Raw genomic sequence first — 16,453 nt, 5'->3', positions numbered from 1 at the left:
AGCTTTGGTGAATTTCCCAGGCCCAGGCTCTCCTGTGGCACAAGGGGGAGGGGAATACATTTGGGCTTCTGGCTTTTTAGGACTCCTTCTCTCCCTTTGTGTGTTCCTGCAAGAGACTCTAAACACATTTGCTCCAAGCAAAATTAAGAGGTTTTGGAGCATTCGCTCTGTACTGCCCCTCTGAGTCTCGCTCTAGGCTGTCCCTCCCTCCAAGGGACAACCTTCCCCCTCTGTCTCCTACCGGCTCCTCTTCCCCAGCGACCTTCTTTTGATTCTCACTTACCTCCTTCCCTTTCGCTCTCCCTTCGGAAGGCAGTTCAGCTAACACTCATTAGCACGTGTTAATGAGCATCAATTCATTTCTCAGTCAGCCAGCGAGAGGGGAGAAAGTAGGCCTGCTCCAGGGGTAATGGGTACCCACAGCCAGCCAGGAGGCTGCAGGCTTCAGGCTCCTGGAGAGAATAGGGAGGGAGCCCAGTGCCCAGTTTGGGGAGTCCCGTCAGCTGTCCTCAGAACTGTGCCCTCAGCAGCTACTTCTGTTTTCTCTGAGACCAGCATGGAACATTCCAAGGTCAGCGATGGATGTTCTCTGCCCACTGGCCGAGGCAGGTTCCCATGATGTCCTTAGGTGGATGGGGTTAAGCCCCAGTAGGGGAGACGCTCCTTGAACAACTGTCTAAAAGCCCTTAGAGCCTGTCCAGGGAGAGGTGGGTAACCAGAGCGCTGAGGGACACAGTCAGGCAGGGGAGGGCGACAACCACCACCCAAGGGGACCGTGGAAGCCCCTCCTCCATTCCATCTGGATCCTCCCTGGGTGTCCCTGATTCCAGCTGCCCCGCCCCACAAAGCCTTGAGAACTCTCGGCTTCTCCCCCAAGCATGGGCTGTACTGAGGGGCCATGAGAGCATGGGAAAGAGCTGGGTTCAAATTCTAGCTCGGCCCCTCTTTGCTGGGCAAGTCAGTTCGTCATGTGAAGACTCAAGTGCCCTCCTCAGAAAAGCGGTCCCTGTTCTTGCTACCGTGGAAGGGCCGGACGAGAGGAGCCCTGAGAGAGACCTAGTGAGCTGCGAGGTGCGGGTGCTAACTCCTTGTCAAGCTTCTATTATTATTACTACTCGTGGCGCTGCTGTTACTACTGCTATTACTACTGCTCCATGCCAGTAACAATACGGGGTGGCTGTACTCAAGAAGGTCAGAGAGAGGCAAGAGCAGCCTCTCCCTCGCCTCCGCACCCGGGGGCCTCTGCTTCCAGTGGTCTCAGGGCCCACCTGCGCGCCCCTGGCCCCCACCCCGCGCTCCCGGCCAAGCCCCGCGCCGCCGCCGCGCCACCGAGCCCCGGGCCGATTCTCTGAGCGCGCGCGCCCCCTGCTGGCGGCCGGGCGCGGGCGCAGCCTCCGCACCGTATATAAAGGCAGCGTGGCGCGCAGGACCTGGCCGAGTGCGGGAGCGGAGCCGGGCGCAGGGACAACGCTGTGCGCCTGAAGTCTCCCAGCAGCTCGCCATGGCTAGCCCGCAGCAGCAGCCCCCCTACCTGCACCTGGCCGAGCTGACGGCATCCCAGTTCCTGGAAATCTGGAAGCACTTTGACGCAGACGGTCAGTAGATCTCCCAACTTCTGGGCCCGTGGACCCCCAGGGAACCTGCGGTGGAGGGGAAGGGGACAGCGCTGATGGGGGCAGGTGTACGTTTGTCCCCGGGGCGGGGTGGTGGTGGTGTTTGGGTCCCAAAGCCTGCTGAGGTCGGGGTCTGGAGTTTGGGAGATGCCCGGGCTGCTCAGGTGACAACTGTCAGCAACTTTTTTTCTCCGACATAGACGGCGGAGAGCCCGCCAGCTTTTGCAGCCTCATTCTGGGCAAGTTGGAGCTTTCCCAAGAGGAGGCCTGGGCGGGCAAGGCTCCCCGTGATTCCCCCTGCCATCTTATCATCCCCACCTTTCTCTTCATGGTAATGGCCTGCCTTCAGCTGCTGCAGCCACAGGTCTCAAGCCCACTTGCTTCATTCTTGGGGTTCTCCTTTTGTTTAATGCCAGCTTAGCCCGCCCCCGCCCCCGTCCTGGAGGTTGGGACAAGCTGGGGGATACTAAAGGGAAAGCCTGGGCCTCCCCCAGACGAACTGGCTGGGAGCGGGAGTCGAGAGTGACCTGGGGGCCCTGAACACCCCTTGGGCTTCCTTTGCCCATTTCCCATCCTCCCTGGGCAAATGGGTCTGTACACAGCAGCAGTGGGTGTGGTGGGGACAGGGTTGGGGGACCAGCCTGACATATTCCCTCATGGTGATAGTCCTGGCTGCTTTAGGTGACATCTCTGGGTGGAGGGAGGCACAATCTTAAATGCCTACTGAGACACCGACTCCCCCAAAAATCGAGGGCCGGACAGAATGACCTTAGGAGGTGTCTCCCTGGGCTGGCATTCCATGGGTCTATGATGGTCTGATTCAGGCATAAAGGGAGACCCCCACCCCTTTAGGAGCCTCTGATCTTGCTAGAGACGTTTTCTCCACCCTTCCAAAAAAACTAAGTGATCTGATTCCCTTCTCAGGACCTGGCCGAGATGGGCATCCCAAATGTTCAGGCATCTGGGACTACTGGCAGGGTGGTGGCGTCGGGGTTTTAGCCTGGGATTGACAGTGAGGGGGGATGGGAACCAGAGGGAGGATCAGGGGTGGCTCACTTAATTCCTCCCTCCTCCTTTCCTCATCTCTGCAGGGCATGCAGGTGGCTAAACAGAGGCCCTCTGCCCAGGGTGCTTGGAGAGGCAAGGGTTAATGTCTAATAAAGTTAATGAGTCAAGTTTTGTTCCCTGGGAGCCACCTGAGAAAGCTGGGTTGGGAGCCAGGCAGAGGACCGGGCAGGTAATCCCCGGGTTGGGATGGTGATCTGAGAATTACTGAAGGAGGAGGGTAGCCTGTTAAATCTGTAAAATGAGGCTAAGGAGGGTTTGTACTTCCAATCCCCAGCTTGGACCATAAGACTGTCTTTTGCCTGGGTGAAAAGGGATGTAAGGTGCAGCCTCTTAGTATTCCAGATGACACGCACATTCCCCGAGGATGCTTCTGCCAGTTTATCTGCACCAGAGACTCGCAGGATTCAAGGAAAGTTACCAAGTGGCCAAGGTTATGCCACCAGCCTCCTGTCAGATGAGTCAGCTATAACAGAGGACTCCATGGTTCCTACTTCCCCCTGTCCTCGTGGGGACAACCAATAGCACACTCAATAATCATGCAAATCCTTACATCTATCTGAGACCTCATAGTGTTCCAAACGCAGTCACACCTCCTGGAGTCCCTGTGAGGCTGCTGGGCAGGTGAGGTGCTCCTGGCGCAGGTGAGGACGGGGGCATGAGGGGCGGGTTCTCACAGGCTGTACAGCAAGGGAGTCGTGGGGCTCCTTCCCGGCCAGGGTTTATTCCCTGGGAACATGCATTTGGGTTGCAAGAGGGATTTTTCTGTGACGCTGGAAACCACCTTCCCACTTGACCACCTAAAAGCCTCTACCACCCCCTGCCTCCGAGGCAATGAGCTGTTTCCTTAATCCCAGAAAGGGGTCCTGGTGCGGGCTGGAGCAAAGCTAAGTTAGCACTAGACGCAAGAGTCCGACAAACACCCCCAAAGCCACTGGGCCTCTGGTTCCCTCCTGCTCCCATGGCAAAGGGGAGCTCAATGCATGCTTCTTGATTCCTGCCTACCAGACACCCCGTTTGCCCTCTCCGGCCACTGCCTCAGGGAGGTCCCAAGGAGGAGCCCCAGACCTAACAGAGAGAGAAGACAAAGGGGCTTACAGTGCCAGAGATGGCACAGAGGTGATTTAGGAAAAGGAGGATACAGCCAGATTGGAGTTCCACGGAAGGATCCAGAAAGAGGCTGTGGACGGCCTTGCTCCGTACCTTCCCTACCTAACCCCTCGAGCACACCCAAAGACTTCTGGGGAGCCCACCCCCTCCCCTGAGGCACTCCCTGCCCTATCTGGGCCTCCCCCGTACTAAGTCTGGCTTCTGTGTTCACTTCGGACTTGCTCCCTGATATGGAGTCCCCCTGCCTCTTACAAACTGAAAGAGCTCTGGGAGGACTCCCGTTTGCAACCCACCAGGACCCTGGAGCCCAGTCAGACACAGCCCCCCAGGGGAGGGAGCCACTGCCCCACTCTTCCCAGACCCTCTAGGAAACAGATGAGGCAAACTTAGGAGAAGCTGGATGCCAAAGAGAGGGGAGCTGGGGCGGGGAACTCTGACCTTAACTCAGCCCGTTACTAACCAGGAGGAAGGTCAGCCTGGTGACGCTGCCCTAAGAGATTCTTTTCAAAATCTGCATCAGTCTCGTGGAGAAAGGAAGGAGTAAGTGTTTGGAGAGAGAAAAACTGGGACTCCAAGAGGCAAAGTGGGAGGGTCGGGGGGCACCCAGGGATCCTGTCTCCTCGTGTCTGGTTCCATCCCTGGGCTCTCCCTCCAAGGTCAGCTGCAGCCATGCATTTGGGAGAATTCAGATGTCATCTCCCCAAGGCAGAAGTAGGGAAGACCGCAGCCAAGCCCGCGCTCTGACCCACATGCCGCCTCCATGCTCAGAGTGACCCTTACACGGCCCTCCATGTCTGAGCCCCATCCCATGCTGCCTGGTCACCTCTTTCTCCAGAATGTCCTCACTCTGCACGATCCAAGCAGCCGTGCGAGGCCCAGCTCGGAGCCCACACTGGCCTGTCCGTGTGGTTCCGATCAGATGGGCCACCAGGCTCCAGTTTCACGGACGACCAGTAGGAATTTCCATGGAGAGCCAAGGTGTGGCTCAACAGGGAAAAATACCATAGCCTTTAGAAGCCACTGAAATCACAGGAACAGGATGGGTTCTCTCCCAGAGGCCAGCAGACACCTGGATCCAAACAGGGACCACAACTCACCTCCGGAATCTCTCTAACATAGCTCTACCGTGACGTGTACAAAAAGTTAGACAAACAAGGGCATCTATTACCGAGTTCTTGGGAATGCTGAAAATTTGAAAGGAAATGCCCTTCACAAAGGAGGAGAAAAATGAATTGTACCCATCTCTACAGGGGAATATTATGCAACCAAGTATAGGGAGGGGGAGCTTTTCCACTGACATGGGAAAACATCCAAGATGGACTACTAAGGGTTTTGTTTTGTTTTTTTAATGGTAGCAGGACACTATTACCATATGAACCCATTTTCATTATTCACTAAGCTCAAATGCTGGAAGATATTCGAGAGAATGCCACACGTTATGGGGAATGGAAAATGGTGGTTCTCTCTACAGAGCGGCTGAGGTAAAAATTAGAAGGCATTTGCCTTAACTAAGTTAATTTCAGGAGTGTTTGCAAATTTTCTAAGAGCTTATGTTTCTGGGGTGAATCCGCAAAACAGTAAAGATGTAAGAAGATCTGTATCTCCAGGTGTGGGAATCTGCCCAGATACTTCAGGGTATCTGCCTGCCTCCAGGTGGCCCTGGTGTTGAGGGGGGGGGGGGGTTTCAAAGCCTCTTACAGGGAGTGAGCCTGTTTGCTACCCATGGGGGCCTCAAGGCCTTTGAAAATTAGTGAGAGGAAGGCCCTGCCCTGTCTTCCCTCCTCTGTCCTCCCACACCGATGGTAATAACAGAAGTGTCCCCTCAGATCCAGGCACCATGATCACCTGGAGGCCTGAGCACCCAGGCGGGCCTGGTGGAGCCTCACGGCTTAGTCCGTGTGCCTGCAGGGAGAGGCGAGGAGAGCAAAGCCCCAGGGCCTCTCCAAGGTGGGGAGAGGTTGGGGCAACTTGCACTGGGATACTAAGTGAAGGCTTTTGGAACAGTAAAAAAGACTTGCCCAAACAGGGTTACAGAATACTTGGTATTGTATATATTGGTATTGGTATATATTATTGGTATATATTAAGTATTTCAGCAAACACTCTAACATGTACAATGCAGTATCACTGTGCCATTCCTAGGGTGATTCCAGGACTCCTACAAACGATCGCTTCTTGGCACAAGAGAGTCCAGGGGGTCTGGTGCGGGGAGCCGAGGTGGGAGCTGTCTTTTAACCCTGTCTGCCAATCTCTGTGGGGTCTGTGGGTCTCATCAGGGACAGCAAGGGACGGGCTTGGTCGTGATGGCAGGACGTGGGGTTCTTTGGGGGCAGCCTCCTGGTCCACCCGGGGTAAGCCTTAGGAATCAGTCCCCACTCCACTTTCACCCCTAAACCCCCAAATGCTTTGCTAACAGGGCCCTTTGCTGTGGTGTCTGCAGCATTGCTGGGTCGCCCCGCGCTGGTGGCCTCTGGGGACGCCCTGGGCTCCGCAGCCTGCCCTTGGGGGTGATTACACCAGCCGGGGAGGTGCTGTGTCTGTGAGGAGGTGCTGTATCTGTAAGGAGGTGCTGTGTCTGTGAGGAGCTCGGGCTCCCCGGGGAGGCAGCCCTGGGAGAGTTTTCACAAACAAGGTAGCTTGAGCCCGCCCTGCCCACGGCAGCTGCCAGCCCAGGGAGCCTGCGCCCCTGCCCGCTCACCCAGCTTATTTCCCTCCGGACTTCAGTGGCTGTCCTGGCTGAACCCCTGAGGGAGGTTTCCAGGGCTGAGGAGACCCTTCGGGGAAATCTCTTCCAACACCTGGGGAGCCCGAATTACTAGAGCGGGCATGAGGCTCTTGGAAAACAGGCCTCTCCTGGCAGCTCTCCCGTGTGGCAGGCCACGCCCTCCTTGGCCCAGCCGGACCCATCTGGGGCCTCTGGCCTCGCTTGGCCCTCCCCCGCTCCTCCTTGGCTCTCTGCTGTCCAATCTGCCCAAGCCTTCTGGACTCCCCCAAGCCTGGGAACGAGCCCAGCGTTCGGCTGCCAGATGTCCCCAGGTTCAGAGGACCCAGCGCAGCTCTAGAACCACTGTTCGAGAAGCAGCTCGGTCCAGAAACACAGACTGAAAGTCATGTCTGAAAGCTCTGTGTTTTTTCAGCCCTTTTCTTGCCCCAGGGGGTGGGGTTTGACTGTCCCAAAGGGTGCTCAGGCTTGGGTGGGCAGAGGGCTATTTGCCTTTCCATAAATCTGAACTCTGGACAGACAACCAGGTGGCTGGGTCTCAGGAACACTTCCTTAACGAGGACATCTGGAATTTGGCAATCCCTGTCCTGGATTTCTCTAACCTGTGCATCACGGGGAGACACGGACTGGTGAGCACTACTGCTGCCAGGCCCCTAGTTCTCAAACTTGAAGCGTAGGAACCTTGTGAAAACACAGATTTCGGGGTCTCTCTCCCAGCACTTCTGCCTCAGGAGTTCTTGGGGAAGGTCTAGGATTCTGCACTTGTTAACAAGCTCCCAGGTAATTCTGATGTTGCTGTTCCACAGACCCCACTAGAAACAGCAAGCCCTTACCCTCCAGACCTGCTGAATTAGACTCTGCACTTTAATAAGATCCCCAGGTAATTCTTGCACACCTTAACACTTGAGACTCACCATAAATCGATCCTTAATTCTGACTGCACGTTAGAATCACCGACAGAGCTTTTGAAAACAGGCTCACGAGAAGTCCCCACCCCCATCAATTAAATCTGAACCTCCAGGGGCGGGACCCAGGCAATGGTGTTTTAAAAGCCTCCCAGGTGACTCTAATTTTTATTTTATTTTATTTTATTTATTTATTTTTTAACCCACTGAGCCACCCAGGCACCCCCTATTTTATTTTTTTATTTGACAGAGAGAGAGAGAGATCACAGGCAGGCAGAGAGGCAGGCAGAGAGAGAGGGGAAAGCTCTCTGCTGAGCAGAGAGCCCAATGTGGGGCTCCTATCCCAGGACCCTCAGATCATGACCTGATGCTTAACCCACTGAGCCACCCAGGTGTCCCCCCAGGTGACTCTATTAGACAGCTTGGCTGAAAACCAGTACTCTCTACTCTGAGCTGAAGAGCTGACAGCCATGGACTGGTTCAGAGGACAGAGGTTAGAAATGATGCTTTCCATTCATGTGAGATTTTACATTTTCTGGAATGCTTTCACAATAATACCTTGTGTGGCTCTCACAGCAGCTCTATAAAGCAGAAAGGGCATAAACAGCTATACCCATTTTAGGGGTCAAGAAATGGAGGCTCAGTGAGATTGATTCACTCGATGTCACATGGGCAGTCATGGAGCTTGTAGCAGAATTATACCTCTTACTCTCTTCCTTGTTCAACTCTTAGTACACGTGAATCTCAGTGAGAAACAAGGGGGCCTCTTTCCAACAGGGGGCAAAGCATCCTTTAGTCAAGGCTTTCCAGGTGTCTGTGATCAGCTTAATAGTAAAGAAGTGGTGGGTCACTTTTTTTTTTTTTAAGATTTTTGTTTGTTTGTTTATCTGGGGTGTGATGCATGCGGGCTCAAGAGGTAGGGGAGGAGCAGAGGGAGAGGGATAAGGAGACTCCACACTGAGCGGGAAGAAGTAGCCAGACAAGGGGCTCCATCCGAGGACCCTGAGATCCCGACCTGAGCCAAAATCAGACACTCAACAGAGCCACCCAGGCGCCCCCAACAAATGTTGTCTCAGTTTCAGCTGGGGGAAACTGAGGCACGATGGTGACGAAGAATGGTAGCCAGAGTACAGTAAGGAAAAATGCAGGGTCTCTGACTCCCACCCAGCCCCCTCTTCCTAATATTCTCAGGATACAGTTTGATAGGAAGCGAAGGAGTGGCGGTTGCCATGGTAACCGCATTCTTATCAATACCCGTCCACATGAGATTCGCTGGGTGGCCAGTCACCCCACGCCCTGATACTGGGGTCAGAGAAAAAGCAATCCATTCGTCTGGTGCTGAAGTCTGCTCTGGAAGGATGTAGGTCAACCCGGCCTACCCCCCACCCAGACAAGACCAGGATAGCAGCTGCCTCCTGGGGGATGGATGGGATTTGCCCTGAGAGAGACCAAGTAGCAAAGGCCTTTCCCTCCAATGGTGGAGGATGCCCCCTTCTGGGCCCCACAGCCCCTGCCTCCCTATCCAGTCTCTGCCCCTCTCCCTCTGCGTTCGGCTGGTAGATCCTGACAATTCTTGTTTGGCTGCTTTGCCCCCACTGGACCATGAACCACTCTGGGGAGTAAGCCCACATCGAGGACTTGTCTATAGCCCCCCTAGCCCCCCAACCCCCGCCGCTGAGCACCAGGCACAAAGTTGAACTATTGTTACTTCCAACAGTATAGGTTTGTTGAATTGAGCCGCCTTTTGTCTCTTCATTGGGGCCACGGAGAGGAAGTGGTGGTGGGATTTCTAGTAGGGTGCGAGGGGCTTGCCAGCCTCTGGGGCCCTCCTGCTGCTCAGGCTGTGCAAGGTGGGCTGGGGAGGGGACCTCTTTCTACCCGTCGCTGGGTCCTGGCTCCTCCCCGGGCCTCCGCGGTTAGTCTTCCCTTTCTCCTCCTCTTCCTGGTAGCTGAGGGTTCTCAGAGAAGCTTTCCCTGCCCACCCTGTCAAGTAGCCCTGGGAGCCCCTCCCCATTCTACTACATCATCTTTCCTTTTCCTTGCTGTTTGTCTGCCCGGCCCCAACCCCACCCAGTTAGAACATAAGACCCATCCTGGCAGACCCCGTCTAGCTCACTTTTTTTATTAAAGATTTTATTTATTTATTTGACAGACAGAGATCACAAGTAGGCAGAGAGGCAGGCCGAGAGAGAGGAGGAAGCAGGCTCCCTGCTGAGCAGAGAGCCCGATGCGGGGCTCGATCCCAGGACCTTGGGATCATGACCTGAGCTGAAGGCAGAGGCTTTAACCCACTGAGCCACCCAGGCGCCCCCTAGCTCACTTTTATACCCCTGAGGCCTAGCATACAGCAGGCACAAAGTGAATGCTCAAGAAATGTTGAATGAATGAATGAATGGATGGATGAAACCTAGATCAGCAATTAGGATACTCCAATTCTGGTCCCGCCTTGCTGTGTGTCCCTGAACAGATTGCTTACCGTCTCTGTGCCTCAAGTTTCTTTGTCACAAGAGGAGGATTCTACTCTGCCCTGTTACCATCCTGTGTGTCTGCAAGGATTATGACAACTTGGAAAATCGGACCTCGGTCTTGTGCAGTGTCATATCCCTCCCTCATGGCAACCTACACAGGGCTTCACACATAGTGAGGCTTCAGATTATCTCCTGAAGCAAAGAGAGAAGCGAATGTGCTTTGAAAAATTAAAAGCGTTGTATCCGTGAGCATTCCTGATGTTCACAAGTGTCCATGTCTCCTGCTGAGCAAGGCACAGGCTGATTGTCAGGTTCTGGGGGTTATTAAACCACCTTAAAACCTTTCTAGAACAGGAATAAACACAAGGACATTTATTCTTAGTAAGTTTCAGAGAAACTGCAAGGAAAAGGTGGGTCCCACAGGTCTGTACTCTTCTAGATTTCTTCTTCCCGTTCATATTGCTCAATGGGAGGTGGCTCAGTACTGGCCTCACCTGCTTTGGCCTCCTGTACCCCAACTCTTCCTGTGGCTGAAAGCAAGCCGCCCAAGGGCAAGGTGTCCCCCGGCCTGGGCAGAAACACCCACCGTGGTGGTGATGACCACTGGCATTTTGGAGGCTCACTGTGGGCCAGCACTTTCCATGTGTTTTTACCCCCGTGGAGTCTTCACTGATAGCATAGGAGGCAGGCACCGTCATTATCCCTATTTTATAGGTGAGGAAACAGGTCCGCAGAGGTGACATCCCAGAGCGAAACAGTGAGTAATACAGGCAGGACAAGAAGTGGGTGTGGGTGCCTCTGCAAGAAGTGTGGGTAACCCGCCCGCACCCCCCTTCTACAGCAGGTGCTGGAGCTGGCGGCAAAGTGGCATAGCAGGGCCAGCTCTGAGGGTGGGGAGAGATGCTGGTCAGAGCTGAAGCCCATCCTTCCGGATCATTGCAGGGACTGGCGAGGCAGAGAAAAAGCACTTGTTCCTTCAATACCGAGGCATCATCAACTAGACTGCCTTTTGCCTAGAAAGCCCTTGGCCCTTCCGCTCACGCCCCCTCTCCCGCTGGCCTCACAGGCCATTAGACGCACGCTCATGAAATTCCAACCGTCACAAGAACGATGACCACTCTATGCCAGGGGGGGGAAAGGGAGCTCCAGTCCCCTTCCCCCACCCCCTAAATACAATCACATCTTTTCCCTGCTGAGAAAAAATAGATTATTTATCTCACGGGATCCTCTCCATGCCATGTTTATTGTGGCATCTTCTCCACCAGGGGGCGCCTCTGTGGCTATTTATTGGGAATCTAAATTTTCAGGGGATGCCAGGGGGCAGAGGGTGAGGAGAACCCCCACCCCCACCGCAACCCCATCCCACCCCCAAGGGCCAGGATAAATACTCCTTTTTTATTGTCTCTGTTTCACTTGTAATTCCATTTGCCCTTGACGAAAGCTACCAGTTGGCTATTCTCTATAGGAACCTTGCTCAATTGTTTTAGATCAGATTTGAAACTTGACTTTAGGCCCGTGGTTTCCAAACTTGCTGCTCATGGAAATCATCTGGGGAGCTTTAAAAAAAAAAAAAAAAAAAAAAAAAAACCGTGATGCTTAGTTCACACCCCAAACCAATGGCACCAGCATGTCTGGTGGAAGCCAGACACCCATATGTTTGGTTTTTTTTTAAAGATCCCAGGAGAGAGACTCCTGGGTGGCTCAGTGGGTTAAAACCTCTGCCTTTGGCTCAGGTCATGATCCCAGGGTCCCAGGATCGAACTCCACATCGGGCTCCTTGCTCAGTGGCGAGCCTGCTTCCTCCTCTCTCTCTGCCTGCTTGTGATCTCTGTCTGTCAAATAAATTTTTAAAAATCTTAAAAAAAAAAAAAAAGATCCCAGGAGATTCCAGTTTGGGGGAGTGTGGGAGAGCACTCCCTTCGGCCTGTCTGATTTCCAACCCACAAATGCCTGCTCTCAATCACAGCAGGGACCAGTGACCTTGGCCACGGGCTCAGCTTACCCAGTCTCTAGGCCATCTTGGTTTAAGATTTGAGAACCTAAAGGGCCTCTCACCACTAAATGTGATCTTCAAAGTCAGGCACTGACCTTGGGGCCCAGTCCTGATCATTGCAGTTTTTGCCCTGATTCATTCCATCTTCTGCACAGGTTCTGGTCATTGAACTGGAACAGCAGTCATGTTCACGGTGCACTCATAATGGGTGGCTTGGTACATACAAAATCCCATTTAAGTGTCATAACTCATTTTGCAGCTGATATGGGTTAATGACTTTCCCAAAGTCCTACAGGCAGTGAGCGAGCAGAACAGGGTTTTCCCAGGTGCTCACAGAACAGAGGGCCTCCTCTCTTCATGGCCGTGCAGCGGGTTGCCTCCCCTCCTCATAATCCTGGTGACCAATGCTCTCGGGTGCCCCCAGCCCAAAGGAGGGACGCCCTGCCTTTCTCTTCCCACTCTTCCCTTCTGTTAGTTTCCCAGAGCTGTTGTAACAGAGTCCCACAGACCAGGTGGCTTAAACCAACAGACGTTTTTTTCTCTTCCTGTTCTGGGGCTGGAAGTCCAGAACTAAGGCATCGACAGAATTGCTTCCTTCTGGAGGCTCTTGGGGACAATCCTTCCGTGTCTCTCTTCCAGCTTCTAGTGGTTGCTGGCAATCCATGGCGTTCCTTAGCTTGGAGGTAACATCACTCCAATCTTGTCCCAGTCTTTACATAATCTTCTTCCCTGTGAGTATCTCTATGTCTCCACAAGGCCTTCTTATAAGGACACAGGTCTTTGGATTAGGGCCTACCTAATCTACTATGGCTTCATCTTCACTAATTACCCTATTTCCAAGTGAGGTTACATTCTGATGTTCTCCATGGACATGGGTTTGGGGGCACGGGGGACCCTCTTCAACTCAGTATACCCTCCCACTCCAGAGACCCAAATTCTGTCTCGGGCCTCATTCCCCCCAGCGACGGGGGTCTGCCACCTGCTGACTAGCTGGGATGCTGATGACATTGTGTCCCCCCCCCCACCGTCACCCCGTCAAATTCTCGATCCTGGGCTCACCCAGCCAGCTGCAGCCAGTTCCGGCTCCGCCCACTTCTACCAGCTTGACCCTGATCCTGGTCCCTCCCAGTGTTCTCCGCCTACTGAATGTATACCCCAAAGGCCCGCAGTTACTGATCGTGCAGCTGTACAGCTGGAAACACCCTGAGGGCAGGACCCACGTCCCTCACGCTGCACGGTCGGAGGCTAACCCAGACACACCTGTTTGTTGACCAAGAAGTTCTCCCTGAAGCCCCTGACTTCCCCCACCTCCTCACCCCACCCCATCAGTCTTACTATTCAGCTCTGAGGTCAACTGCTTTTTTCTTTTTCTTTGCTTTCTTCACAGGAAATGGGTATATTGAAGGTAAAGAGCTAGAAAACTTTTTCCAAGAGCTGGAAAAAGCAAGAAAAGGCTCTGGCATGGTAAGCCCAGTACTCTGTCGAACTGTTTGATTTTTCTATGACCCCGATCGTGGCTTTGGTCAGCATTGTCTGTCCCAAATTCTGTGTCTCCTAAGCCAGCCTGACATCTCCGGTCTTGACCTTCCAAGTTTTTCTTTCCTTTGTAAGAATTTTTTTTTTTTTAAATTGGAATAATCCCTTAAAAAGAGAACCTTCCTGCAATACCTTTGGGTGTCTGGGATTGAGGGGTGTTCGTGAATGGATACCAGGGGTTACTGAACCCCCCAAAACTGCAACGTTTGTGTCTGTGTATATGTGTATAAAACCCTTTTATTTTCCTAAGGAATAGTCCAGAGCCTATCTAAGATTCTCAGGGGAGTCATGACTCGATTGGATGCTTCAGGGGTTTCAAGTGTTTTTATTCGAGACCAGAGTTTCTCAGCCTCGGATCTATGGACAGGGCTGGATAATTCTTTATCGTGGGGAGGTGGAGGGGGCCTGTCCTGTGATTGTAGGGTATATAGCATCGTCACTGGCTCTCCCCGTGAGATGCCAGCAGCATCCTCTTCCAGTTGTAGCAATCAAAAATGTCTCGAGAAATTACCAAAGGTCCCCTCTGGGGGGCACAGAATAATCCCCACCCGAGAAGCACTGTTCTAGACCAACAGAGTCTGGAATCCTCAGCAAGGACCTAGAGGGAAACTTGGCTGCTCCAGACCAGCATCTGAACCCGAGAGAACGGCCTGGCCTCATTCGTGGTGGTATCAGTCTGCCTTTCTTAGCCTGCCTGAAGCGACTCCAAATCACGTCCCACCCCTTCACAGCAGGGTCACTGTGGGGCCTGTAGTCACAAGCTTACACTATTAAATTCACGAAAGCCTTGGGAGGACTGTCTGAAATACCGAAAAGCTGAGGTAATTGGACCTAGTTTATTGCGATCCCCGCGTCTGGTTCTCAGATATACACAGTCAGACTCATCACCTCCCCCCAGCTCCCGCTGGTCCCTTGGGGGTCTCCCCACTCTCTCCTGCTACGTGTCTGTTGGCCGATCCCCTGCCTCTTAGCAAGTCTCCGTGGGGCAGTCTGGGAGACGAGCAGCAAATCCACCAGTGAGCTCCTGGTCCAGAGCCCGGCAGAGCGCCCCAGCGAGAAGGAGGGCCAGCCATGGGCTTCGGCGACGGCCTTGATTCATGGGTTTGTTTATCACCTGTTCCCCCATCACCCCTCATTACTGGGATAATGAAGCCTGCATCCCAGAAATCCCAGGCATCAAAACTGATTCTGGGATCAGTGCTTCTAGTCTGAAATCTTAGTCACTCCCCTCCTCAGATGGCTTCAGGGGTGATTCTCAAGTCTGTCAACAACATCTCAGCTGACCGCCTCCGTGACTGGTGTTCAGAGCAGCTGGGCAGAAGGGATAGTAGCCTTGGAAGCAGGAGCCACAAGTTCCAATTCTAGCTACACCGGCTGGTGACCTCGGGAGAAGACATGGCACCCCAGCCTGCACCGGTGTGTAGAATGGACAGACGACTCACCCCACCGGGGCTGCTGTGAAAACTAAATCAGCTCACCCCATCTGGGATCCAGGCCTAGGAGCATTCCATGCACACTTGAACATATAAGGCAGGAAATGCTGATGAATAAATCCTGGCAAACTGAAACCACTTCCCAGGTAGAAAGAACAGACTCTAATCTGAAGAACTGGTAGAATTCTCCAGGGCCCGATCTGAGGAAGCGTCCAAGCACCCCGGAAGTCATCAGAGAAGGCAAGAGGCGCCATCAGCTGTACAAGCAGACTGCCCATCAGTGAGGGTTAAGGAAGAACGTGTTCACACACGGAACTATTCAGCAGCACCCCCAAACAGGCTAAGATTAGAGAATTTCAGAGAACCTTAGATTTACAGTGGGCAGTGATGGGCCAAAGGAGCTTTTGAAGTTCTCTGCCTTTGGAGTAGTCACAATAATCGCACAGATGATTGAAATTACCCCTCAGCTATATGAAGACCTTCTCCTCACCTTCCTCCTGGCTTAAAATCAGAGTGAAAAATACAGTAAATTCCCTTTAGACCTGAGAGAAGAAAATGCATGATTTACCTTGCTCTGAGGTAGTGCTGGTTTCCTCCTGGAATAAGTTGGCTTGTATGAGAAGCTGCCTTGATAAAATGTTGGGGCCTCAGTTCTCGCATCTGAGTGATGGGAATAAGTCCTCACCCTTCTGACAAAGCTGTGGTTTAATCCCGTCTCAAAGGCAGAGGGGCATGTTTGATTGCATGAATTACATGGGATGGGGGTGTATGTCCCCATGTGACCAAGCCTCAGAGGAGAGATCACTTGGACTTGGAGGGATCTTGGGAAGGAGATGAGTGGGGCCCTGACCAGTCAGAGCGTCGGCCCGGCCCGGTTCTGGGCCTGCAGATCTGGGGCATAGAACGCTCCGTGCCACTGCCACACCAAGCAGGTGAGACATCTGTGGTTCCCGTGGGGCCTGGCCTCTGTTTTTCCCCAGATGTCAAAGAGTGACAACTTTGGGGAGAAGATGAAGGAGTTCATGCAGAAGTATGACAAGAACTCTGACGGCAAAATCGAGATGGCAGAGGTGAGTCCTACATCCTGGCTAAGAGCTATGGGGGAGAGGGGTTCCTGTCACCTCCATTCTGCCAAGCACAAGTGTCCTTCTAGGCCTCTAAAAGGGGGGGGGGTCTCGAAGCCCCCACCCAACCTCCAGCACTTAGGCTGATCAACGAGAACAGGCAGGACTTTTTCTGAGCCTCACAAGGAAAGAAGCAACAAACAGTGGCCTAAGACAGGGAGGGAGACCTTACGTGCTCTCACGGTCCCAGCAGCTACTCTGAATGGGTGAGGAGCCCAGCTTGAGAGAGGAAGGAGCAGGACCGTTGGAGAACAAGAGAGTTCATGCCCCACCAAAAGGCATCCCAAGGCAATAGTTTTAATTACTTAATTAATTTGTAAACACATAATTTACATATATAACACATATCATTTATATATTATATATACACACCTACATTTGCATAAATACGTATTGCTAAAACAAATTGAGGCATATTAAAAATTTTAAGAGTGTATTTGAGCAAAAATTGATTCAAATGGGGCAATGCCAAACCACGAGTGAT

At 53.1% G+C, this 16,453-nt stretch overlaps 1 protein-coding gene across 1 annotated transcript in view; it reads left to right on the top strand.

Moving 5' to 3' along the window:
* Positions 1–1,462: 1,462 nt before the first annotated feature.
* LOC111152990 (calbindin 2) overlaps positions 1,463–16,453 on the top strand; it is a 28,902-nt gene continuing 13,911 nt past the window's right edge. Inside the window, exons 1-3 of the mRNA XM_022511782.1 lie at positions 1,463–1,595; positions 13,264–13,340; positions 15,826–15,915. Coding sequence (XP_022367490.1) covers positions 1,502–1,595; positions 13,264–13,340; positions 15,826–15,915 — 261 coding nt within the window. The 5' untranslated portion in view covers positions 1,463–1,501. The remainder of the gene's footprint in view (positions 1,596–13,263; positions 13,341–15,825; positions 15,916–16,453) is intronic.

This window comes from Enhydra lutris, unplaced genomic scaffold (assembly GCF_002288905.1).
Source record: "Enhydra lutris kenyoni isolate GAN:26980312 unplaced genomic scaffold, ASM228890v2 scaffoldscaffold30, whole genome shotgun sequence".
Taxonomy (NCBI): Eukaryota; Metazoa; Chordata; class Mammalia; order Carnivora; family Mustelidae; genus Enhydra; species Enhydra lutris.
Note: the sequence above shows the minus strand (reverse complement) of the source record. Positions and strands in the feature narration are given on the sequence as shown.